Source organism: Zalophus californianus, chromosome 10 (genome assembly GCF_009762305.2).
Source record: "Zalophus californianus isolate mZalCal1 chromosome 10, mZalCal1.pri.v2, whole genome shotgun sequence".
NCBI lineage: Eukaryota > Metazoa > Chordata > Mammalia > Carnivora > Otariidae > Zalophus > Zalophus californianus.
Window position 1 is genome coordinate 43,478,821 of NC_045604.1, and position 27,532 is coordinate 43,506,352.

Below are 27,532 nucleotides of genomic sequence, written 5' to 3' on the forward strand. Positions count from 1 at the left end.
AAATTGTTCAGTTCCTTCCTTCCCTCTCTACAAAGACACCCAAGCTGGCTACTGTTCCAGAATAACTGGAGGGCGAAAATAGCCTCCTTTTTCCATTACTAAAGAGCAAGATGCCCTTTCTTAAAACTTACCCAGGCATTAATCATTGAACATTTTCTATTATACTTATCACTACTCTTTATAATGAAAATATCACTTTGAGAAAATCAGACTTAATAAGATGATTCCAAGTTTTATTGAATATGCTTTACAAATGGGCATTTTGATTGACATATCCAGGTACTTACTACAAATCAAAAAACCAAAACTTAATTTTAAAACCTAAAGCAATCTTCCTGCTTCTAAAACCTTATAGAACAGCCTAAAGTTTCTTTCTTCCAGTACTTCCTTTTTTTTTTTTTTTTTTTAGCAAGGAGAGAATGATCCATGCAATCACAGGTGAGAGCGGAAGACATTAATGTCAATTTTGTTTAGTTTAACTTCCAACACTTCTTGACTTTAATGAAGTCAATGAAGCCTGGTTCAGGTTACCTTCTCTTCAGAAAGAACCTAAGATACTGTAGTTTTTTGTTTGTTTATTTTTTTCCCCAGATCCTCCCATTACAAAGCTCCATCTTGACCACCACAACGAGGATAAGTGGAAAATACATCAGACTTAATGCCAGAAAATATGTTCAGATCAAGACAGTGATACTTCCTAGCTATGTATTAGAGCAAATCAACATGCCTCTATCCTCATCTGCAAAATGAGGATAACAGCATTTACCTTGCAGGATTGTTTTGAAAACTAAAAGAGAAAATATGTAGGTGTAATTTATAAATTATAAAGCACCATTAAAATGTAAGGTAGCATTATTATTCATGTATGAAGATGGTTCATTCATTTTTCAATGAATATTTATGTGGCAGACTTTTTGCTAAGCATTAATGATACAAATACATTTTATATATATATATCTCATTATATATATATATATATATATAAAACTCATTGGCACTTGAGCTTTTACAGTCCAGTAGGGAAGAAGCATGCAAAGGTGGAAAGGAGCATGCTCTGATGTGGCTATGGGTGCTAGGGAGCCAGAGAGAACACTTGGACTGGGGTGTGGAAAGTGAGGGTGCTCAGGGGACTTCTTGGAGAGTTGACACTGGAATTGTTTCACTACAAATTCAAAAACAAGAAAACAAATTCAAGTCACTCCTCTGTGAGGTGGTCCACATAATCCATGGTCCTGGGCCCCAAGTCAGTTCAAAGGTGTCCTGATCCCTTAAGGCAGAGTTTCTCAGTCTTGGCACCACTGCTATTTTAGGCTGGATAATTTCATGTTGTGGGGGGCTATCCTGTGCACTGTAGAATGTTTGGCATCATCCCTGACCTCCATCTACCAGATGCCAATAATATCCCTTTATCTTCCAGATTTGAAACCAAAAGCATCCCAGACACTGCCAAATGGCCCCTCAGGGGCAAAACTGCCCCCAGTTGAGAACTACTGCCATAAGGTCATAGAAAACCAGTGCAGGTGGTTCTAGAAGGAATGGAATTCATACAATTAGTGCCTAGGCTTATCCTAGGTGCTCAAAAAATATTGAATGAATGAATAAGTGGAGTCAATGAATGAATGACCTTCCTGGAGTCCCCTTGACATATTCCTTTTGGGATCCATCCAGAAGATCCCTGGGCTGGTAATTAAGTTCAAAAGTACCCACGTGAGTAATAACAATAACACAACATGCATTTATACAGTGCTCTGTAAAAATTGTGTGATCTTGGGCAAGTAGTTCAAACTGTCTGAGTCTCAAGTCTGCCAGTTCTTATGTGGAGATAACAAACCCTAGCTTGCAAGGTCATTAGGAGAACCAAATAAGATAATCAAGCATTAGAGGTCTAAGCACTCACTCCTTCGGTGCAACTGATAAGAGGACTCTTAGCAGGATGCCCCCCCACCCAGCTCCTGCCACTAAGCTTTACCTATAAGAAGGACAAGGAGGGTAGTTGGAGTATATACTTTTTTGGTTATAAACATGTGGGGAATACTGAGCACTGGTGCCAGGACCTGACACATCCACTATCTAACTCACCCTTGCAAGCAACCAGGTTAGTTAAGAGGCCCAGAGAGTTGTGATGTGCCCAGGATCACACAGCTAAATAAGTGCCTCCCTGAAAGCAAAAACCTCAGCCACCACTCAAGGCTGACCTTCATCACGCCAATGCTTGTTTGGATTGTGAGTTTTTGGGGAAATGCTTTCTGTATTCTGTGTTCTGTAGTTTCTTATAGAGATACATGACCAGATCGGGAAAATTCTCCTGCAAATACTGGAAAGGTTCTCCAATTCTCAACCTCATCCTGAAATGAAACACAAATGTATTAGCATGGTTGCCCCCAGATCATCTTCCCCCTTTATAGCATCTGGGCCCGGAGATCTCTTTGCTCCCTCAATTTCTAGAGCAGAGCACGTCAGGACTTTGGAATCTGACAGAACAAGATTTATCTCCTAACAACTCTTCAGCTAATTGGCAACTTAATTTTTGTGAACCCCAGTTTAATCATTCATAACATGGAGATGATATAGTTCCACAATCTCTTACCTACAGTTCCAAAATCCAAAAGAGCCCTGAAAACTGCAAGGTTTTTTGAGTTTGCAACTACCATTTTGGGCAGCAAAAGCTGATTTCACTAACACGGGTCTACTTTTTAGACATTTACAGTGCTACATTCACCTTACCCAGCTGCCCATTCCCCTGCATTGCTTCCCACAAGGGAGTCAGTACCCTTCTGTTCAAGAGGGCTCAGCAAAAGCTAAGAAGGAAGATGAGAGCCTGCCAGGCACGTCCATCATTCATTGTTCTTACAACGTGTTGGCCCTTTTCCAAACAGAGGGAAGGAATTACTTTTCATTTCATCAAAACAAATTTTCTTCTTTCTAACAAATAGCAGATATAAATTTAGAATGGGATTTTTTAATCATCCTCATTTCATATATGACTTACAGGAACAGAAATAATACTCACTCCTTATTTTTTTCTTCATTAATATGTTCTCCCAGATTCCGGATGAACTTTAGCAGATCTTGCACAGTGTCCTGATAAGGTAATTTTTTGCGTATCTCATAAAACCTATTCATTTGTTTCATAACACATTTGTCAATCTAAAAAACAAAACATTATGCAAAAAATATGGTAGCACCACAGAATAAATCCTCATGGGATGTTAATACAAAGAGGCAAAATACAAATTTGAATATATGCCCAATTTACCACTAATTAATAGAGCAAATTAATAGAAAGAAATGAATGGAAGTAAATACTATACAGTAATGGTGTCTGGATGCAGGATCATAAGGAACTCTACATTCCAGTCTCTCTTTTCCAAGAGAACTATTTTCATGAGAAATTAAATATACTGAAACATGGTTTAGGAATTCTTTGGCTGTTATACTAGGAAATTTGCTCATCATGCTATGCAGTATTTTTATCCTTGCAGTGACCCATCCGAGTTGGTAACTGATGACATTTCCCCCTTGAAGAGTATTCATTCAGACTAACATCAGACCTGACAGCCACTGCCGAAGCGAGGGTGGTTGTTTTTGTTCGGTTTTGTTTTGAATTCTATTTCCAAAGGTCTCATGTTTCTCCTTGCCTCTAAGTGTCCCAGAGCAGCTTCTCTCAAGTCAACGCCCCTCTCTTTGTGCGTGCACCCTTGTTGATGGCTGTCATATTTAGAAAGCCTGTCTGTGTGGCAGGACGGGGCGGCCTGTGGAGAGGAGGCAGCAGCAAACACTGGAAAACCTGGCTCCTCCACGCTGCCGCAAAGCTGAACATCTGACCGTGAAAATGGGCAAGTCACGAAAAGCAACAGAAAATCAAAGTCTCACATGGGAACTAACAGATAAGACTTGAGTCTGTCAAAATTCAATATAAGTCAGTGAAGTTTAGGGGAAAGAACTGATGCACTGGGAAACGAAAGAACAGGTTTTCCCTCCCGGTTCTTCCAATCCCTGCCTCTCCAGTCCTGGCTATTTCAGGCCACACCTCTGAGTCTCAATGTGCTCAGCCATTAAATGGGTTGGTGGACTCGATGGCACCATCACTTCCTGCAGGGAGTGGCTTTAGCACACAGCCTCGGCAGCCAGACTGCCCAGCGGCAGACTCTGGGGCTGGCTCTAGACCGTTGGAAAAAGTGATTTGTCTGTGCCTCTATGGGCCCACCTGTGACACAGAGGCAATGAACTCAGAGGTTCTTATAAGGATTAACTGTGGAGACTCATAAAGCCCTGGGAATGATAACTGCCATATAGTCAGCACTTAGAGAACTGTCAGCTGTTACTGTCATTGGCTTTGGTTTCAGACTTCTCTATTTCTACAATTTTAAGTTTTAGAAGAGGCTTTTTTTTTTTTAAGATTTTATTTATTTGAGAGAGAGCACGAGCAGGTGGAAGGGGCAGAGGGAGAGGGCAAAACAGGCTTCCCGCCAAGCAGGTAGCTGGGCACGGGGCTTGATCCCAGGACCCTGAGATCATGACCTGAGCCCAAGGCAGACTTAACTGACTGAGCCACCCAGGCACCCCTTAGCTGAAGTTTTATAGACCTTCATTAGCAGAGTCATGGTGCACCTACTCCATGCCAGGAATTCAGTAGTGGACAAGACAACAGACAATCTCTTCCCTTGTGGAGTTTACAGGGTAGCCAGAAAGATGGACACCAAGGCAGCAATTATGAGTGTGATGTATCATCTAGGGGCAAGCGAGGGAAGGAAAGCAAAATGAGACCCAGAAACAAAGAGGTATGGGAGAAGCAGTCCTAGATCAGACAAAGCATAGGGAAGCTGTTGGTCTCAGTCAAAGAGCTGAGGATTATGGACTCTCCCATAGTGCTTTGCACAGTCTCTGGACTGCTCAGCATGCATCCCACAGGCAATGTTTCCGTGGGTCTCTCAGCCCCGTATGGACCATGCTGTACTCTGCTTCACATGCCCATGGCCTCGTGTGTGTCCAGCAGGTAACTGGTACTTGATAGATGTCTGCTAAGTAATAATAATGAAAGTTCTGGGAGGTGCCTAGGTGACACAGTTGGTTAAGTGTCCAACTCTTGGTTTCGGCTCAGGTCATGATCTCAGAGATATAGCCCTGCCTCGGGCTCCACACTCAGCATAGAGTCTGCTTAAGATTCTCTCTCTGTCTCTCCATCTCCCTCTACCCCTCCCCCCTCCCTGCTCTCACACACATGCACACACTCTCTCTGAAGATAAATAAATCTTAAAAAAAAAAATGAAAGTTCTGATAGCACCCACTAGATTGAGATGATGGCTGATTTTTTATGTTTTACTATATTTAGTTCAAGTTAGGTGGACCCTTTCCTGAAGAGGAGGAATTTGAAAGATCACCTTTTCTTCACGGTGTTTTCTCAGGCAGAAGGTAGATGTGTGTGTGGCTGGTCAGAGCAGGGCTGTACACAGACAGCAGAGGCAGCCAATCGCTCTCTGGATGAGAAGCCTCACGGTAGAGCAGCTCCTTGGGGTTAAACTCTTATTTAATCAGCTGCTCTTGTCACAGTAGTAATAAGATCATTAGCCAGGCCTCTCTTAAAACCAAGGTTGGAAGGAAAGAGCCCTAAGAAAGGAAAAGGCTCCTGGGCTGGGACAAGGCCTTCCTAAAGAGGAGTGTAGATGAGAGCCTGTCTGTCAGGGGGGCCCGGCCTCTGAAAGATGGAGCAGGGACTCAACAGGGCAGAGGGGGACTGGGATGGAGAGATGGGCCGGGAAATCACCTCTTCCACCCCCTGGTTGAGCCAGGCCAACAGTAAAAAAAAAAAAAAGTTAGAAAAACTAACTTAACACATTATACAGATCCTTATTTCTAGAATAACTTCCAGACCATAGGAACTGTTCATACCTTAGAAGTCCACTGGGCAAAACTGGAACATTCAGATTTTTCAGGTTGTAGTAGTTGGACAATCTCCCTTGTAAGCAATCCTTGTTTAATGTCAGATTCATTTCCCACATCCCTAAGGGTCCTATAGCGGCTGAGGATGACAGAATTATCATGGTCATTCCATTTGCCCTCTCTTTTCAGAAGGAAAACAATGTTACATTTTGCTTTTTGATAAAAGTAGTAAAACCATGTCTCTAAAAATTCTGCATGATGAGAGAGGCATGCAGGCATCTTTTTCTCTCTCTCTTTTGCTGTTCTTCAGAAAACAAAACCAGACAGACACCTGGGTGGCTCAGTCAGTTAAGCGTCTGCCTTCGGCTCAGGTCATGATCTCAGGGTTCTGGGATCGAGCCCCACATCGGGCTCCCTGCTCCGCGGGGACTCTGCTTCTCCCTCTCCCTCTGCCTACTGCTCTGCGTACTTGTGCTCTCTCTCTATCTCTCTGTCAAATAAATAAAATCTTTAAAATAAAGAAAACAAAAAAACAGAATCTAGACAGGTTAAGTCACTGATCCAAAGATACACAGCCAGGAAATACCAAACTGAGAGGAGAGCCTGGGTTTGTTGATTCCTAGCCTGACTCATTCCCACACCTCCTTACCACTATGGTTAATATCATGTGTTAATTTGTCTGGCCACAAGGGGCCCAGATTAAATATTATTCTAGGTGTATCTGTGAGGTGTTTCCAGATGAGATTCGCATTTGAGCTGGTGAACTCAGTAAGGCAGATCACCATCCCCAATGTGAATGGGGCACATCCAACCCACTGATGGCCTATTTAGAATAAAAGATGGAGGAGGGGAAAAGATGGCAGAGGAGTAGGGGACCCTATTCCAACCAGTCCCCGGAACGGAGCTGGATATCTACCAGATGACTCTGAACACACATGAAATCAGCCTGAGATGTAAGAAGATAGATCTGGATCTCTACAAACAGAATATTGCAGGCAGTTGGTTTCAAGGTACAAGCAGGGAGCCGGGATTCCACGGGCAGATGTCGGAGGATCAACAGAGGCGGAGGGGGCTGTGGGTATCCTACACCACCGATGAGCAATGGCCACCTGTGCTGGGGCTGGGGCACAGACTTGCAGACCGGTAGCAGTGGGGAAAGGACTTTAGGGCAGCCCCCCCAGAGGGAAACCCAGAGCGGGGCCTAGTGTGCGAACTGGGGGCGGCTGGAGGTGTTAGAAGCACAAAGGGCAGAGATGTGCCCTGACCTGGAGGCAGGACTGGGAGCCCTGTGGAGGGGCGCACAACCCAGGACGCTGCTGTTTATAGCAGCACGGACAGAAACTGAGATAGTGTGGCCTGGAGAGCTCACTGAAGAACAGACGGCCATCTCTCTGTTCTGAGGCAGAGAGTTGGAAACGCTCTCTTCTGCTCTCTCAGAAGAGATGCAGAAAGCTGCCAGGGAAAGCCCCCAGAGAACAAAAGCCCCACAAAACCGGTTTTCACTGAGCCCATCCCCCACCATAGGGGGCAGGGCAACTCTGCCCAAACAGGGTTGCCTGAGTAACAGTGAGGCAGGCCCCTCCCCCAGAAGACAGGCTGGGAAAACAAGAGGCCAGCAACACTAAGGTCCCTAGAAAACAGGTGCATCTTGCTTGGGTTGTGGTCAATAATTTGGACTCTATACATTCCCTCAACCACCCCTCAACAGAATGACTAGGAGGAGGAACCCCCAAAATAAGAAAGACTCAGAGATTATGATTTATGCCAAAGATTTACAAATGGATTCAGATATAACCAAGATATCAGAGATGGAATCCAAGCTAGCAATTGTGAAGACAATGGCTAGAATGGAGAAATCAATTAAGGACAACATAGAGTCTCTAAGGGCAGAAATGAAAGCTGAATTGGCAGAATTTAAAAATGCTACCAGTGAGATCCAATCTAATCGAGATAATCTAACAGCTAGCATAAGCAGGGCAGAAGAATGAATTAGTGACCTGGAAGACCATTTAATAGATAAAAAGGGAAAAGAGGAGGCTAGGGAAAAACAACTCAAAATCCATGAAAATAGAATCAGAGAAATAAGTGACACCATGAAACGTTCCAATGTCAGAATTATTGGGATCCCTGAGGGGGTGGAGAGAGAGAGAGAGGACTAGAAGATATAATTGAGCAAATTGTAGCTGAGAACTTCCCTAATCTGGGGAACGAAACAAACATTCATGTCCTAGAGGCAGAGAGGACCCCTTCCAGGATCAAGGAAAACAGGCCAACACCCCGGCATGTAATAGTAAAACTCAAAAATCTTAGAACCAAGGAAACCATCTTAAGGGCAGTTGGGGGAAGAGATTCCTTACGTACAGAGAGAGGAACATCAGAATAATGTCAGACCTATTCACAGAGACCTGGCAAGAGAGAAAGGCCTGGAAAGACATATTCAGGGTACTAAACGAGAAGAACGTGCAGCCAAGAATACTTCATCTGGCAAGGCTGTCATTTAGAATGGATGGAGAGATGCAGAGCTTCCAAGACCAACAGAAACTGAAAGAACATATGACCACTGGGCCGGCCCTGCAAGAAATATTAAGGGGGGTTCTATAAAAGGAGAAAAATATAGAAAAGAAATTTACAGGGACAATCTATAAAAACAAGGTCTTCACAGGCAACATGATGACAATAAATTCATATATTTCAATAATCATTCTCAATGTGAATGGCCTAAATGCTCCCATAAAACGGCACAGGGTTGCAGACTGGATAAAAAGACAGGACCCATCCATATGCTGTCTACAAGAGACTCATTTTGAACCTAAAGATACATCCAGACTGAAAGTGAAGGGATGGAGATCCATCTTCCATGCCAGCAGACCTCAAAAGAAAGCTGGGGTAGCAATTCCTATATCAGACAAATTAGATTTTAAACTAAAGATTGTAGTTAGAGACACAGAAGGACACTGTATCATTCTTAAAGGGTCTATCCAACAAGAAGATCTAACAATTGTAAATATCTAGGCCCCTCAACATGGGAGCAGCCATCTACATAAGCCAACTGTTAACCAAAATAAAGAGTCACATTCATAACAATATGTTAATTGTAGGAGACCTCATCTAAGCAATAGACAGATCATCTAAGCAGAAAATCAACAAAGAAACAAGAGCTTTGAATGACACACTGGACCAGACGGACCTCATAGATATATACAGAACATTGTACCCTACAACAACAGAATATTCATTCTTCTTGAGCACACATGGAACTTTCTCCAGAATAGACCACATACTGGGTCACAAATCAGGTCTCAACCAATATCAAAAGATTGAGATTATTCCCTGCATATTCTCAGATCATAATGCTTTAAAACTGGAACTCAATCACAAGAAAAAATTTGGCAGAAATTCAAACACTTGGAAGCTAAAGACCACTCTGCTCAAGAATGTTTGGGTCAGCCAGGAAATCAAAGAAGAACTTAAACAATTCATGGAAACCAATGAGAACAAAAACACATTGGTCCAAAACCTATGGGATACTGCAAAGGCAGTCCTAAGGGGGAAATACATAGCCATCCAAGCCTCACTCCAAAAAATAGAAAAATCCCGAATTCACCAACTAAATCTAAACCTTAAAGAACTAGAAAAAAAGCAATAAACGATGCCTAAGCCATGCATTAGAAGAGAAATAATTAAGATTAGAGCAGAGATCAATGAATTAGAAACCAGAAACACAGTAGATCAGATCAACAAAACTAGAAGCTGGTTCTTTGAAAGAATTAATAAGATCGATAAACCACAGGCCAGACTTATCCAAAAGAAAAGAGAAAGGACCCAAATTAATAATTGTGAATGAAAGGGGAGAGATCACAACTAACACCAAGGAAATATAAATAATTATTAGAAATTATTATCAACAACTCTATGCCAATAAACTGAGCAATGTGGATGAAGTGGATGCCTTCCTGGAAACCTATAAACTGCCAAGACTGAAACAGGAAGAAACTGACAACCTGAATATGCCAATAACCAGTAACGAGATTGAAGCAGTGATCAAAAACCTCCCAAAAAACAAGAGTCCAGGGCCTAATGGATTCCCTGGAGAATTCTACCAAACATTCCAAGAAGAAATAATACCTATTCTCCTGAAGCCACTTCAAAAAAATAGAAACAGAAGGAAAGCTTCCAGCTCATTCTGAGGCCAGCATTACCTTAATCCCCAAACCAGACAAAGACCCCATCAAAAAGGAGAATTTCAGACCGATATCCCTGATGAATACGGATTCCTAAATCCTCAACAAAATCCTAGCTAATAGGATCCAGCAATACATTAAAAGGATCATCCACAACGACCAAGTTGGATTTATCCCCAGGATGCAAGGGTGGTTCAACATTCGCAAATCAATGAATGTGATAGGACACATTAATAGGAGGAGGGAGAAGAACCATATGGTCCTCTCAATTGATGCAGAAAAAGCACTTGACAAAATACAGCATCCTTTCCTGATTAAAACTCTTCAGAGTATAGGGATAGAGGGAACATTCCTCAAGTTCATAAAATCCATCTATGAAAAACCCACAGTGAATGTCATCCTCAATGGGGAAAAGCTGAGAACCTTTCCCTTAAGATCAGGAAGACGTCAAGGATGCCCACTCTCGCCACTATTGTTCAACATAGTACTAGAAGTCCTAGCAACAGCAATCAGACAACAAAAAGAACTAAAAGCTATTCAGATTGGCAAAGAAGAAGTCAATCTCTCTCTTTTCACAGACGACATGAATACTTTATGTGGAAAACCCAAAAGACTCCACCCCAAAATTACTAGAACTCATACAGCAATTCAGTAATGTGGCAGGATACAAAATCAATGCACAGAAGTCAGTTGCTTTCTTATACAAAACAATGCAACTGTAGAAAGAGAAATTAGAGAAACAATTCCATTTACAATTGCACCAAAAACCATAAGATACCTCAGAATAAACCTAACAAAAGAGGTAAAGGATCTATACTCTAGGAACTACAAAACACTCATGAAAGAAACTGAAGAAGACAAAAAAAGATGGAAAAACATTCCATACTCATGGATTGGAAGAATAAATATTGTTAAAATGTCTATGCTACCCAGAGCAATCTATACCTTCAGTGCCATCCCGATCAAAATTCCAATGACATTTTTCAAAGTGCTGGAACAAACATCATTCTAAAATTTGTATGGAACCAGAAAAGACCCCAAATCGCCAAGGAAATGTTGAAAAAGAAAAACAAAGCTGGGGTCATCGTGTTGCCCGATTTCAAGCTATATTACAAGCTAAGCTGATCACCAAGACAGCATGGTACTGGCACAAAAACAGACATATAGACCAATGAAACAGAATAGAGAGCCCAGATATGGACCCTCAACTCTGTGGTCAAATAATCTTCAACAAAGCAGGAAAAAAATATGCAATGGAAAAAAGTCTCTTCAATAAATGGTGCTGGGAAAATTGGACAGCCACATGCAGAAGAATGAAACTCAACCATTCTCTAACACCATACACAAAGATAAACTCAAAATGGATGAAAGACCTCAATGTGAGACAGGAATCCATCAAAATCCTAGAAGAGAACATAGGCAGTAACCTCTTTGACATCGACCACAGCAACTTCTTTCAAGATACATCTCCAAAGGCTAGTGAAACAAAAGCAAAAATGAACTTTTGGGACTTCGTCAAGACAAAAAGCTTCTGCACAGCAAAGGAAAGAGTCAACAGAACAAAGAGGCAACCCACAGAATGGGAGAAGATATTTGCAAATGACACTACAGATAAAGGGCTGGTATCCAAGATCTATAAAGAACTTCTCAAACCCAACACCCAAAAAACAAATAATCAAGTCACAAAAAATGGGCAGAAGATATGAACAGACACTTCTCTGAAGACATACAAATGGCTAACAGACACATGAAAAAATGTTCATCATCATTAGCCATCAGGGAACTTCAAATCAAAATCACATTGAGATACCACCTTATACCAGTTAGAATGACAAAAATGGACAAGGTAAGAAACAACAAATGTTGGAGAGGTTGTGGAGAAAGGGGAATCCTCTTACACTGTTGGTGGGAATGCAAGTTGGTACAGCCACTTTGGAAAACAGTGTAGAGGTGCTTCGAAAAATTAAAAATAGAGCTACCTTATGACCCAGCAATTGCACTACTGGGTATTTACCCCAAAGACACAGATGTAGTGAAAAGAAGGGCCACATGCACCCCAACATTCATAGCAGCAATGTCCGCAATAGCCAAACTGTGGAAAGAGCCGAGATGCCCTTCAACAGATGAATGGATAAAGAAGATGTGGTCCAGATATACAATGGAATATTACTCAGCCATCAGAAAGGATGAATACCCAACTTTTACATCCACATGGATGGGACTGGAGGAGATGATGCTAAGTGAAATAAGTCAAGCAGAGAAAGTCAATTATCATATGGTTTCACTTATTTGTGGACCATAAGGAATAGCAGGGAGGACATTAGGAGAAGGAAGGGAAAAATGAAGGGGGGGACTCGGAGGGGGAGACGAACCATGAGAGACTGTGGACTCTGAGAAACAAACTGAGGGTTCTAGAGGGGAGGGGGGTGGGGGGATGGGTTAGCCCAGTGATGGGTACTAAGGAGGGCACGTACTGCATGGAGCACTGGGTGTTATATGAAAACAATGGATCGTGGATCACCACATCAAAAACTAATGATGTACTGTATGGTGACTAACATAACATAATAAAATAAAATTTAAAAAAAAGAAAGGTAAAAAAATAAATTTTATTGAAATAAATATTAAAAAAGAAATAGAATAAAAGATGGAATTCACCCCTTCTTGTCTGATTTTTTTCAGATGGGCCATCAATCTTCTCTTGCCCTCAGCGCTCCTGGCTCTCAGGCCTTCAGACCCTTACTGGAACCCACATCATCAGTGCCCCTGGCTCTCTGGCCTTTGCATTTGGACTAAATTACACTATGGACTTTCCTGGGCCTCCAGCTTGCAGAGGCAGATCGTGAGAATTCTCAGCCTTAATACTGCATTTCTTTCTAAAAAAATAAATACATAGGGACGCCTGAGTGGCTCAGGCGTGAGTGCCTGAGTGAGTGCCTCACTCTTGATTTTGGTTCAGGTCATGATCTCAGCGTCCTGAAATAGAGCCCCCATCAGGTTCTGTGCTCAGCACAGCAGTATCTACTTAAGATTCTCTAAATAAATAAATAAAATATTTTTAATAAGTAAATCTATATTTATATTTATCATTTGGATATCTATATATCTGTCTATCTATATATCATTTGAACATATATATATCTCATGACTAATACACTCATTGTCTCCCTTCTGGAGGCCTGGAATATGCCATCAACTTTTACTTACTTCTCCCAACTCCAAAAGAAGGGATGACCCAGCAGGCCACTCAGGTGCCCCTGCACATTGTCTCCAGGGTTAAACAGTTGATGAATGAGGTCCCGAGTTTCCTCATCTGGAGAAAGTTGAATCACCTCTTCATTACTTTCAGTCTTCAGTGTCTCAAAAGGGAGCTCTCCCTTCCTTACCACATATAGGACTAGCTGTCCAAGGGCCTGCATGAAAGCCACAAATCAAGCCAAAGCTGTCTATGAATTCTCACTCTGTATGGAGGTGTGGTGCAGGTTATGACCAAATGGAAAGTGGGAGAAATCTCAAGGAGTTTACAGGTTCTACATGTAGAACCCTTCAAGACAATATATGGTCCCCACAATTTAGGTTTATGAGGAGCAAAAGATAATCCTAAGCCAGAATTGTCAGGGCAAACTGCTTAGAGGAAGAGGAATTTGAGCTGGACCTTAAAGTATGGATCGAATGTCAAAAAACAGGGGAGAGGAAAACTGTTTTCAACAAGGGAAATGCCAGGACTCTGGCTGGAAACTGAGACTTTGGGTTGGGACTATGTGAGATGGCAGATAAAGGAGCCAGTCCAGGTCCAGTGGGACACGGTGACAGCTCCAGGAGTTAGGCCATGACAGGGAAGAAAGGTCAAGCAGGAGGCCAATATACGCACTTCCTACAGCAGGCAAGACACCAATCACGGAAGGAGCTAAAATCCTTTTAGCAGCAAAGGCCAGATGTGGCTGGAGAGCTCTTGCCCCGGGGTTGAACGTTCTGCATCCTGGAGAACCTCCCAGGAGGAAACTGCCCAGACAGGGTCAGAGTCAACCTGGGAGCTTTGGTCTGCAGGGGTCAGGCTCTGTTTCTGCTGTCTCCTTCTAGGAGAAAAAGCTATTTCAAGCTCGTAACCTCTGTGGCCAAGATTAGTTTCTTTCAAGCTGAGGACCAATCCCATCCCTCCCATGGGTTTCGGAGGGCCTTCGTATCTGGCCCTCCTAGGAGTTTAGCATACAAGTTTGAACAAAATGGGAAAAGAAATCCCATCTGCTTTGTCTGCAGGCAGGAAATACCTCATGCAGGAATTTGGGAGGCCATTTGGACATACCTCCTGGAGGTAATTTTAGAAGAGGTATGTCATGCTCAATTCATTTCCTATCTAGCTGGTGGAGGAAGAGAGAGAGCCAAAGAAATACAGAAAGGGGCCACAGCAGCCCAGAGAAATGCCACTGTCCGCAAGAGAGTGAAGACAGTAAGCCCTGGGGGAATGCCTTGGAAGTTAGAAGAGGTAAAACAGAAATGACGTCTAACTGGCCATAGGAAATAAGGGAATGAACGAAACAAATAAGGAAGCAGAAAGATGGAAAAGTAAACCAATTGTAGAATTTACCTGTAGATCTCTCTTGATTTCCTGCGGCTCTCCAGTCCACTTGATGCTTTTATCAAAATCTGCCAGGCAAACAGCATTCTTGGAATCTAAGGGATAGTTTGTAGAGATACAGTGAAAATCCTCTCTCTTCATGTTGTAATTAACTTAAATAATTATGTACCACAATGCATTATCATCTCTGAAGAAGGCAATAATAAAGCTTATATCTGCATGGCTATTTACTCTTCAAAAGAGCCATGTGCACAGTGTCATTTGACTTATTAGGTATCTGCCAAGGGCAGGATTTAAATTTCATTTTCTCCAGGCCTGGGCATGGGGAAGGATGAGGATAAAGTTGACCAGTTCCCCATTCAGGCAATTCCTGGGGGCAATGAGCACAGATTTATAAAGGGACTGTTGGCAGGAGATACGTTGACTTCCCAAGGCTAATTAACAACTAACCAATGAGACTCCAAATCCAAGAGCAGCTTACCACAGTGCGCCACTCAATCAAGCCCACCAACCACAGCCCCCTGTGACACTGTAATCAGTTATTATGGATTAACTATGTGCTTGAAATGAGCCACTACCTCCTTGCCCTCTTCAGAATCTTTCTCCCTTGAAGGAAGCCACTGAGTCCTCAGGAAGAAGGATGCATGGATGGGTGAGGTCAGGAACAAGATGAAAGAAGAGCCAGTCAGTGACCTGTCCTTGAAGGAGTAGCTCCTGCTTCTGGCTTGAAGGCGTCTAAGAAAGCAAACCGAGTAACTCCAGGCAGCAGGATGGTCAGCACAACTGTGTGCTTCTCAAACCCCTTTGGTTCTGAACTTAGATAGCAAAGTTGGGTGTAAACCCACAGTCTAACAAAAATGAACCCATTAAACTATTCAACAAGTGTCTAGTGAGGGGGAAAATGACAGTGAAAGAGGAGAACACAGCACAGGCCCTGTGGAGTTTTGAGTCTCTGAGCAATGAGTGAATGTAAAATTAATTACAACTTTATTTTTTTTAAGACTTATTTATTTATTTTAGAAAAAGAGAGAGCAAGTAGGGAGAGGGACAGAAAGAGACAAGCAGACCCTGCGCGGAGCATAGAGCCCCATGCGGGGCTCGATCCCAGCCCCCTGGGATCATGACCTGAGCTGAAGGCAGATGCTTAACCGGTTGAGCCACCCAGGTGACCCTAATTGCAACTTTAAAAATGCTAGCCCAAAGTGCAGGATGCTCTGAAAGTGTATAACAAGAGCCACATGGCTGTGTGGGGGAGAAAAGTCTTCCTTTAAGAAAGGACACTGAGAACAGAGATCAGTAGAATTCACATGGGAGAATGGAACAGGGAAGAGAGAAATCCAGATAGGAATTCCCAAGGCAGAAAGGAACCTGAGGAATTCCACTCTGACAGAAAGGAGGCCTGACAGCCTGGAAAGAAGGAATGAAGTTGGAAAGTAGCCTGCAATGAGGTTGAAGGGGCAGAGGGTGCAGACTGGAAACCAGAGACTGCTTTCAGCTATTCCAACTAATAAATCCCCTTCACTGTTTAAGCCACTTTGAGTTCTCTGCTACTTAAATTTGCAAGTGCCTAAGGGAACACTTCACATCTCTTCTAACACTTGATTTTTTTTTTAATGAGCCCCAGGGTTTTTTATTTATTTTTAGATGCAATCAACATTGCTAAAGTGCTATAAAAATTTTAAACTCTTACACTTAGTTTCTGCACTTATAGAATCACAGACTGCTAACAGCTGATGGGCAGAGTTAGGATAAAATTTGCGCACTCCACCCTGCTGTCAGTGAATCAAGAGTCTCTTCATCCTCACTCCCAGCACTGCAATATCATCTAAGATGATATTTTTTAATTAAAGATTTTAATTAAATAAACAAATAATTTTTCATTAAAAATAACACATATTTAGGTTACTTAAACAATTAATTTTTTTGTTTATTCTTTGCTGCTTGTAAGTCACTATTTTCTACCAGGCTCTTTCTCTCCTTCCTTATGCATATCCTCTAGCAGTTCTTTCATATATGGTCTGTGGGTAGGAAGTCTTCCTGGATCCTTAAATGTTTAAAAAATGTATTTCAACAACTGGTACTTAGAAAAACTGGACAGCTACATGCAAAAGAATGAAAATGGACCACTTCTTATACCATACACAAAAATAAACTCAAAATGGATTACAGACCTAAATGTGAGACGTGAAACCATTAAACCCCTAGAAAAAAAACCAGACAGTAATTTCTTTGACATTGGCCATAGGAACATTTTTCCAGATATGTCTCCTCAGGCAAGAAAAACCAAAGCAAAACTAAACCACTGGGACTACACCAAAATAAAAAGCTTCTGCACAGCAAAGGAAACTATCAGCAAAACGACAAGGGAGCCTACTGAATGGGAGAAGATATCTGCAAATGATATATCCAATAACGGGTTAATATCAAAAATGTATAAAGAACATATGCAACTCAACACCAAAAAAACACAAACAATTCAATTAAAAATGGGCAGAGGTCCTGAATAGACATTTTTTTCCAAAGAAGACAAACAAAGGGCCAACAGACACATGAAAAGATTCTCAACATCATTCATCATCAGGGAAATGCAAATCAAAACCATCAAGAGATATCACCTTACCCTTGTCAGAATGGCTAGAATCAAAAAGACAATAAATAATAAGTGTTGGCAATAATGTGGAGAGAAAGAAACCGTTAGGCACACTGTTGGTGGGAATGTAAATTGGTGCAACCACTGTGGACAACAGTATGGAGGTTCCCCAAAAAGTTAAAAATAGAAATACCATATATCCAGTAATTCCACCACTGGGTATTTACCCAAAGAAAACAAAACCACTAATTTGAAAAGTTATATGCACACTTATGTGCTGCAGCATTATTTACAATAACCAAGATATGGAAGCATCTCAAGTGTCCATCAATAGATGAGTGGGTAAAAAAGATGTGGCATATATACACACATATATAATGGAATATTACTCGGCCATCAAAAAAATGAGATCTTGCCATTTGTGACAATATGGATGGTCCTAGAGAGTATAATGCTAAGTGAAGTCAGTCAGTTAGAGAAAGCCAAACACCATATGATTTCACAAACAAAGGGAGAGAAAAGGACAAACAAAAAAACACTCTTAAATACAGAGGACAAACGGGTGGTTTCCAGAGGGGAGGTGGGTAGGGGGATGGGGGGAATAAAGGGGATTAAAGTACACTTTTCATGATGAGCACTGAGTAATGTCTAGAATTGCTGAATCATTATATTGTATACCTGAAACTAATATAACACCATATGTTAATAATACTTCAATCAAAAATATGTATTTATTTTGAATCATGTATAATTTGATGGTTGTCTTAGTCAATTCTGGATGCTATAACAAATTACAGTAGATGGGTGTAGCTTAAACAACAGAAATTGATTTATTTCACACAGCTCTGAACATTGGAAATCTGAGCTCAGGGTGTCAGCAGCATTGCGTTCATGGTAAGGGCCCGCATACTGGTGTATAGACAGCCATCTTCCTTGCTGTATCCTCGTATGGTAGAAAGACAACTAGCTAGCTCTTTTTATAAGGGCACTGATCCATCCAAAGCAATTTTGAGAAAGAATAAAGCTGGAGGCATCACACTTCCTGGTTTTAAACTATATTACAAAGACCTAGTAATCAAAATAGTACAGGACTGGTATAAAACCAGGCACAAAGATGAATGAAACCGAATCAAGAGCCCAAAAATAAACCCACACATAGGCAGTCAACTAATATTTGACAAGGGAGCCAAGAATGCTCAATGGGGAAAAGATAATCTCTTCAAAAAATGATGTTGGAAAAACTGGATAATTACATGCAAAAGAACGAAAGTAGACCCCTATCTTATGCCACTCACAAAAACTAATTTGAAATAGCTTAAAGACCTAAATGTAAAACCTGAAACCATAAAACTCCTAGAAGAAAACATAGGGAAAAAGCACCTTGATATTGGTCTTAGCAATGATATTTTAGATATGACACCAAAAGCACAGCAGCAAAAGCAAAAATAAACAAGTGAGACTACATCAGACTAAAAGCTTTTGCACAGCAAAAGAAACCATCAACAAAATGAAAGGCAATGTATAGAAATGAAGAAAATATTTACGAATCAGGTATCTGATATGGAGTAAATATACATATTAATATATATTTATATATATGAAATTTCCATGCATATGAAATATATATGTGAAATTTATATATGAAAATATATTTATGTACATGAAATATATATTTATATATATGAAATTCATTCAACTCAATAGCAAAAATCAAATGCTCTGATTAAAAAATGGGCAAAGGACCTGAATAGACATTTTTCCAAAGACATTAAAAGAGCCAACAGGTACATGAAAAAGTGCTCAATATCAGTAATTTTCAGGGAAATGCAAATCAAAACTACAGTGTGATATCATCTCACACATGTTAGAATAATTATCAAAAAAACAGGAGATAACAAGAGTTGGTGAAGATGTGGACAAACGGGAACCCTGTGTATTTTTGGTGGGGATGTAAATTGGTGCAGCTACAATAGAAAACAGCATGAAGGTTTCTCAAAAAATTAAAAATAAAACAGAAGTGTATCTGAAGGAAATAAAAACACTATCTTGAAAGGATATCTGCAGAGTTTCAACATATGAATTCTGGGGGAATACTAAGATTCAGTTGTTAGTAGGTTCTTTCTCCTCAGTTCCTTTTTTTGTATTCAGGTTACTGAGGAGAGAAGTCTCTTAGCAATCTGATTCTGGTTTCTATGTAGGTAATTTGTTTTCTCTTGGGAGCTTTTGAGATTTTCTCTCTCTCCCTTGATGTTTTGATACTCCTTTAAGATGTGACTCAATGGGTTTTTTTCCTTACTTACCCTCAGCTCTTGGTGAGTTTTTCAATAAGAGAAATATATCTATCTTTATTTCTGGGACATTCTCACTTTTTTTTTTTTCAAATATTGCTTCAACCTCATTTCTTCTTCCCTCTGAAATGCCTACTAGAACTTCAGACCTAAATCTTGACTTCTAAACCTTTTTCCCTATCCACTCCTTTATGCTTTTCTATTATTTCCTAGGAAAATTTCTTGGGCATGTCTTCTAGCTTGCTAATTTAATCTTCAATCCAGTCTCGAGTTTTAAATTTTTAAACAATTATATTTTAAATTCCCAAATTCTCTATTCGTTCTCTTCACAATGCTTATCGTTGCTTCTTGGATGAAATAACCTATCTTGGTTCTCTGGTTTTATTAATTATACTTACTTTAAAGTACTGTGGTTACTCAGGATGGCAAACTAAGTAGATGCCCATGCCCTAATCCCTGGAATCTGCAAACATTACTTTATATAGTTACACACTCACACAAAAGGGCTTTGCAGATGTGATTAAGAATTTTGAAACAGTGGGCACCTGGGTGGCTTCATCAGTTAAGCATCCGACTCTTGATTTAGGCTCAGGTCATGACCTCAAGGTAGTGAGACCAAGCCCCATGTCAGGTTCTGTGGTGAGTGTGGAGACTACTTAAGATTCTCTCTCTTCTCCCTCTGCCCCTCCCTGCTCACACTCTCTCTCCCTCTCTAAAAAAAGAGAGAGAATATCTTGAAATAGTAGAGATTGTCCTGGGTTAGCAGGGTGAGTCCTAAATGCAATCACACATACCCTTGTGCAAGGCAGGCAAAGGGAGATCTGACAACAGAAGAGAAGGCAATGACTACAGAGGCAGAGATTGGAGTGATGCCACAAGCCAAGGAATACTAGCTGCCCACCAGAACGGGGAAGAGGCAAGGGTCTCCCGCCACCCCAGCCTACAAAGGGAATTTGGCCCTGCTGACACGTCATTTGGGGCCAGTGGAACTGGTTTCATACCTTTTGCCTCCAGAACTATGGGAGAATAAATTTCTACCGTTTTAAGCCACCAAGTTTGTGATAATTTGTTCCAGCAGCCATAGGAAACTAATACACTCAGTTAGCTTTGTTTCTTTGGGTCTAAGTTCTTCTATTTCATGCATCTCTTTCAGGGTATCAGCACTTCATAAATATCTTCAGTGATTTTTGACTGTAAGCCTTACTTTGCAGTTGAGAATCCCTGATCCCTTTGAGTTGCTTCTGTTAATGCCACCCAACATGGGGGAGAGATGGAGGCAGTTGTCAGAACTTCTGCTTTGCGTTTTATTCAGTGAAACTAGGGGGTAAGCAGGATGTGCCACTTAGTAGGGTGCTTTGGCAGAAATCTTGTGGTTTTAACTGCTCTTTGTTTCTCTTGAGATCATCAACCACCCAGTGTCTCAAGTAGTAGCCCTGTCTGCAGACAGACAGGCCTGGCACAGATGCTTGGTCTGTGGGGAATGCACAAGGTGTGATCTTCCTATTTTCTACTGATGCAGCAATCTACCTGTTAGCTGATCTTTTGTCCTCTCCTGCTTCTGGCTTCCATTACTCCTGAGTGGAGTTTCTTTGCACTGTTCCTACTTTTATGAGTAATATTTAGCTGTGGCATCCTGCATTTGTCCTGGGCTCCCGTGTCTTTCTTTAATCCCATCCTATCATGTTCAGTCTCTTTATGATTCCTCAAAGATTTTGTCCTGTAAAACTTCTTTTGCTATTTTGATCCTAGCTAAGAATTCATTTAACAATATTTTCCCATCATTTTAGGGATCTAATACAAAGAATAGTCTGTAGTATGTGTTAGGTTCACCACCTGGGGGCAGAAATAGAGTCAATTCTCAATTCTCTATTGTTCAAGCTTAAGAATAGAAGAGATGGTGCCAGAAATTCTGAAGAAGAGGTAGTGACAAGTAATTTTTCTTTATAATGTGACATGTGACTCTTTTGCATCAAGATCAGCAGTTAGAACTGGGAAGGACCCTGCCCTTGGCTGCATCTTGAGAACTCTGCTTCACTTTGTAGAGCTGCACATATTTCTGGCCTTTGTCAGGCTCCCCAACAAAGTTGCTTAAAACCAGGAAGGAGTGCCACTAGCACCTGTCCTCAAATTAAAAGCCAGATTCCAGTTGTATTCTGAGGTCCACCTACTTCCTTCCAGGTCTTGTCCAGGACCTTAAATACTGTTCTCTGCCTTTCAATACCTGAACCCTCTTTTTGTCTTGTTCCCTTACACCTACCTTAAATCTCAGTACATGTCTGTAGATTAGGTATCTGTTTCTGCTTAGCCCTCTAGACAAGGACCTGGCCTTTGCTGAGTACCTACAACATACAGGTAACTTGTCTAACACACTGCACTTAAACCTCATAACAACCTTATGAAAGAGGTGTTATTCATCTTAAATGAGGAAACTAAGGCTCACAGAGCTAAGTGACTTGTTTGAGGCTGCAAACCTACAAAGTGGCGTGACTAGGCCGCAAGTCTCCCTACACGTGGCTAAAGCCAAGACTCTTCCTACTGCACCACGTCACCTCCTGGGACTTTACACTCAGCTCTGCTTCTTTCCTTTAATGTTTCTTTCCTTCATTTTGTTTTTGGCTGAGGCCAGTGGGTGCTGACTCGTTCTGCCCACTTGGAGTCTGTTTCACTTGTTGCGTCTTATCCTGGCATGCCCAGTTTTGACCTCGGTTTTGCCATTAAATTTCACAGTGGAGGGACGCCTGGGTGGCTCAGTCACTTAAGCCTCGGCCTTTGGCTCAGGTCATGATCCCAGGGTCCGGATCGAGTCCCGCACCAGGCTCCTTGCTTGAAGGGGACCCTGCTTCTCCCTTTGCCTGCTCTGCCTGCCGCTTCCCCTGCCTGGATGCCCTTACTCTCTCTCTCTGACAAATAAATAAATAAAATCACCTAAAAAAAATTCACAGTGGCTACCATCTTGGCTGCAGAAACACACCTTCAGGATTCTCTGACTGGCAGGCTACTTTAGGAATTCAAATTTCTGGAGCTGACTCCATCTAAGACATAACCTTCATATTTGTATTTGCCAAAGGAAATATGACATTAGCCTGGTATTCCATTGGCATCTGTCACCTCCACATGGGGTAAGGGTTATACCTGGTAGCAGGAGAGATAGCACTCTAATTATGAATCTGTTGCATTAATCCTCAAACTGAATAATCCACACTTACTCTACTCCTTTCCTCCCTGTAATGAAAATCCTTTCTTTTTGTAAATAAAGACCCCGCAATTTCTAAGAGAAGACTGGAGACTCACCTATTAAGATGTTTTGTGGGCACAGATCCTGGTGAGTGTATCCACACCGCAGATGTAGTTCTTCAACAGCCTTAAATACAGATAAGAGGGTGTTTCGGGCAAACTCATCTTCCTTGTTTTCCACAGCCTGCCCACTGTGCTTGGCCAAGTGTTCCTCCAGGGTCTGCTCACAGAGGGCAAGACACACATACAGACAGTCCTTGTAGCTCTCAGTCCCGTAGAATGTCACCAAGTCACTGTTTGCTCGGCAGCTCTGCAGACAGGAGACTTCCTGTCGTCCATGTGTGCTGCCTTCATAGAATCGTTTCACAGCTACTTCTTGCCCTTCATAGAACCCAAGGTAGATGCCCCCTTCAGAAGTGTCAGCAATCTTATATTCTTCATCAATAAAGATCTTGAGTTTGCCAATCATAGGGCGGTATATTCTGTGGAGGTGTTCCAAGGCCTTCCCCCAGCGTGAGTTCTGAGGCTTCCAGTCTTCAGTGGGAGGGGGACAATCTTCTCTGGCCCCATGAGAGAGAAGAAGCCTTACAAGGGAACTGTCATAGTTGCGCCTCGCTATCATCACAAGATCCCCACAGTTCGTGGTGGCTCCTTTGTTGCATAACAGTTGAGCAATTTCCTTCAGTCTGAGTTGGACGGCCAACAGAAGTGCTGTTTTGCCCTCACTGTCTGTCTCATTAATCTCTATATGTTCTTGTTCCAGAAGCATCTGCACCAAACCCAAGTGCTCCTTTTCCACTGCCAGGATCAGGGGTGTCTTCCCTTTCTCTCCCCTCACATTGACATCAGCGCCATGCTGCAGCAGAAGGCTAGTGATGCCCTCCACATTTCTAACATCAGAATTCCTAAATGCATAGATCAAAGCATTTCTGCCCATATTGTCACGGGCTTTGACATCTGCCCCCATCTCATCAAGGAGGATCTTCAAGACATCTACATGTCCATTTTCAGCAGCATCCATTAGAGCTGTGGCCCCTCCTTTCCTAAGCCTCTTTTGATCCTCCTTTGTCTTTCGGCTCAAATTCACATTTGCCCCATTCTCATACAGGAATTTTAAGGCTTTATCCTTCCCATTCACAGCGGCTTCCATGAAAGCTGTGAAGCCATTAGCATCAAACTCATTGACATCCGCACCTTTAGAAAGGAAAAGTTTGAGCAGCTTCACATTTCCCACAATCCCAGCAATGATGAATGGAGTGGCCTCATTCTTCTTCTTCAGACAAGGGTCAGCCCCATGACGAAGCAGAAGATCCACCATGTCCTCCCGGCAACTTTGTACTGCATTATGCAAAGGTGACCAGCCCCACTCATCCTGGAAGTTAACATCAGCCCCTCTTTCCAGGAATTGTTGGACCAGCTTGATGTCTTCTTCTTTAACAGCTTTGATTAACTTATTGCCATCCACTGATGTCTCCTCATTGCTGGAGGGTGTGGGTCTCTCCTGAAGGCTGTTATGGCTCTTGGTCTCCATGATGGTAATTACCACTGGCTACAACTCTGTGCCTTTGAGAAAATGCAAACTTATCTCCTTGGGACTTGATCAAAGAGACACGGAGCTCTTTGAACTATCAGGTTAAACAGAGATTATCTGGCTGTAGACCAGCAATATGAGGAAGGAAATACTCTCGGAGTCTTCTAACATTCCACCTGGAGATGAGCTATTTTATAATTTTATAATAGTGAGAAAGCATTTGAATTAGAAAAAATTAATTTTACTAGCAACTTTTTCAAAATACATCTATTTATTTATATAGAACTTTTTACTATAGAATATTATGAACATATATAAATTAAAAACAAGAAAATTTTTACACTGCAGTCCCACCACCCAGAAATAGGCATTGTTAAGATTTTAGGGGACTCCTGGGTGGCTCAGTTGGTTAAGCGTCTGCCTCAGGCTCAGGTCATAATCCCAGGGTCCTGGGATCAAGTCCCGCATTAGGCTCCTTGCTCAATGGGGAGCCTGCTTCTCCCTCTGCCTGCGGTTCCCCCTGCTTGTGCTCACTCTCTCTGACAAATAAATAAATAAAATCTTTTAAAAAAAGATTTTAGTATATTTCTTTTTTTTTAACTTTTTATTTATTTATTTAGAGAGGGAGACAGTGCAAGCAGGGGGAGGGGCAGAGGGAGAGGGAATCTCAAGCAGACTCCGCACTATGCAGGGAGCCCGCCACAGGGCTCAATCTCACAACCCTGAGATCATGACCTGAACTGATATCAAGAGTAAGATGCCCAACCAACTGAACCACCCAGGTGCCCCTATTTTAGTATATTTCTATAAATTTTTTTTTAAAAATAGCTGAGATCATGCTATGTGAGGATACTGTATAAATATCCTTTCTTTCATCTAATGCCATTGTATAATTTCCTATGTTACCACAAAGTCTTTTAAAACATTTTTAATGGCTCTGCAATAGGCCACCAGTCACTTGCTTCATTTCCTTATTACTAAACAGTTTTTAAAAACAACTTTTCAGCAAGATTTTTAAAATTGGAATTTTCTAACCATTCTAAATAATGTTGCAGTTAATTTAGCTTTTTAAAGTGTGTTTTCTTATGATAAATCTTGTAATAGATTTCTTATGATAGATTTCCAAGAATTGAATGACTGGTCAAAGTGTAACAGCATGCCAACAGGTCTTAAGTGTTAATTGGCTTCAAGCTTATCCACTCTTTGCTTGCTGACCTAAGTCCCTTGATCTGTAGCAGAACTAACTTACTTTCCTTGAGATTTGAAGACCACTGGCCTTGAGGAATGAAGGACCAGACTTTCCCAGAAGAGAAGGCCTAATTCCATTCAGGAACAGCTGCTAGAGATGCTAGCCTACCTGTTTAGGGTCATACTGACATACGACTGACTGCCTGCACACCTGCCACTCCTGCACGCAGCTCCCACCCCCACCCTCTTTCCCATGCCTTTTCCCCTAAAGCCCTCCAGCTTCCCGTAGGATGACGAAGATGGTCTTTGAGACATTAGTCTGCCATCTTCCCAGGTTGCCAGCTTCCTGAATAAAGCAGCCTTTCCTTTCCCACCATTACCTGCCTCTCTAGTACTGATTTGTGAGCAGCCAGCAGGCAAACCTGAGTTTGGAACCGGTTCTCTGTCCGGTAACAAAAGGATTATCATTGTTTTAAAAAATTCTCAACCTATCTTAATAAATTTCTTCCAGTGTCATATTAACATACCCTCACTAGAAATAGATGATCTCTTAAAAGAAAAAGAACCTTCATTAATAGGGAAAAAAATGTGTTTTGTGTCAATCTGCATTTCTTACACCTCTCAGTGCATTTACTGGCTCTGGGCATGTCTTCTTTATGCATGTGTGCTTCTATTCAAAGTAGCAGAGAGAAGTGGAAAGAGCTCAGACTCCAACCTCACAAGATTTAAGTTTGAACCCCTGATCATTTAACTTCAGACTGTTACTTCCTAATTGTGTAACATTAGGTTATTCTCAATTTTCCGTCCCCTCATGCATATAAAGTATGGCAAATATTAGGCATTCACTAACTGAGAGACTTAATAATGTCCCTTCAGGAAAACAAAATTCAGCGATTCCTACTCTCGCCATACACAAATGGGGGAGCTGGTGGTGTTGAGTCAGTCCAACTGCCCTCCCTCAAGGGCAACAGAGCCGCAGTTCAGCCACCAGACAGCACGGAACTGGTCCTTGCAGATTTGTAAAACTGCACCTGCTACAGACCCCACGAAGCACCCGTTTTTCAGCAACCTGGCCACCGGGACACTCTCCAAGCCCCCACCCTCAGAGATCTAAATCGATTGTGCTACGAAAGCACGATCACCTGGCAATGAAAATTTTGAGACACATGTTTGTGCTCAAAGTTCCTGCTACAACAGGTGTGAGACAGGCTGGTCTAAAGAAAGGAGCAGAGAAGGGAAGTCGAAGAAACCCCCAAGTGAAATAGCTGAGTGAAGAGACCACCAGAGCGCTGTCAGGTACAAGCCTGATTTCGGTTTCGTTTTCTCGCTCTCGCCATTGGTGCTGGACAGAGAGAGACGGCTTGATTAGGTACCGCGTGGATTGGACTGACTGCGGGCAAACCCTGGAATTCCGGGGTTGTGGGGGGGGCGATCAGGACTCACTCACCCCCTTCCGTCTCCAGAGCCCGGAGCCCAAGGAATCCCTCAAATGGAACAATTTCTCAAGCTACCGCAGCTCTCCAGCCCCTCTTACCTTCTAAACTCAGACGCCCCTCGGCTCTTCCTTGGAGAGCGTTCAATCGTCAGATCGCGGGGCGAGCAGCAAAGCACTTACTCTCTGTGATCACTGAGTCCGCGGGGTGGGGCGGAGAGAGACAAGGAGTGAGGACAAAGGCCGGAAGCAAAAGCCGCACGCCCCGGAGCCCACAGCGCGTTTAACCCTTGGTCGGACAGCGAGGCCTCCGCTCTGACTGCAGGGGGCCCATCTGATGGCCCACACCGAGCCGAGCCCGCTTCATCTTTACCACGTTATTCCAAATCCCCTATGGAGGGAAATAAGTGGTAAAGAAACATTTATTGAGCACCGACTGGGTGCGGGGCGCCCTGCCCATTGCTTCACAAGTGACATGACCCCAGTTAACCCCTGACAACCCTGATGATGATGAATCTGAGGCTCAGAGAAGCTAAATAAACCCAGAGCCCAAGCTCCCTCACTCATCTGGGCACACTCAACTCACTCACTGCGCAGAGGCCCTGAGTCCCCCTCCCCAGAAGGGCACCAGT

General features: G+C 42.2%; 1 protein-coding gene across 1 annotated transcript; it reads right to left on the minus strand.

Moving 5' to 3' along the window:
- Window positions 1-216: 216 nt before the first annotated feature.
- On the minus strand, window positions 217-27,250 carry RNASEL (ribonuclease L). Its single transcript, XM_027613389.2, is given in 8 exon segments — window positions 217-2,235; window positions 2,237-2,345; window positions 3,011-3,147; window positions 5,890-6,019; window positions 13,269-13,474; window positions 14,647-14,732; window positions 22,807-24,467; window positions 27,003-27,250. Coding segments are annotated over 7 exon segments (2,193 nt in total). The 5' UTR covers window positions 24,281-24,467; window positions 27,003-27,250; the 3' UTR covers window positions 217-2,184.
- Window positions 27,251-27,532: the final 282 nt, after the last annotated feature.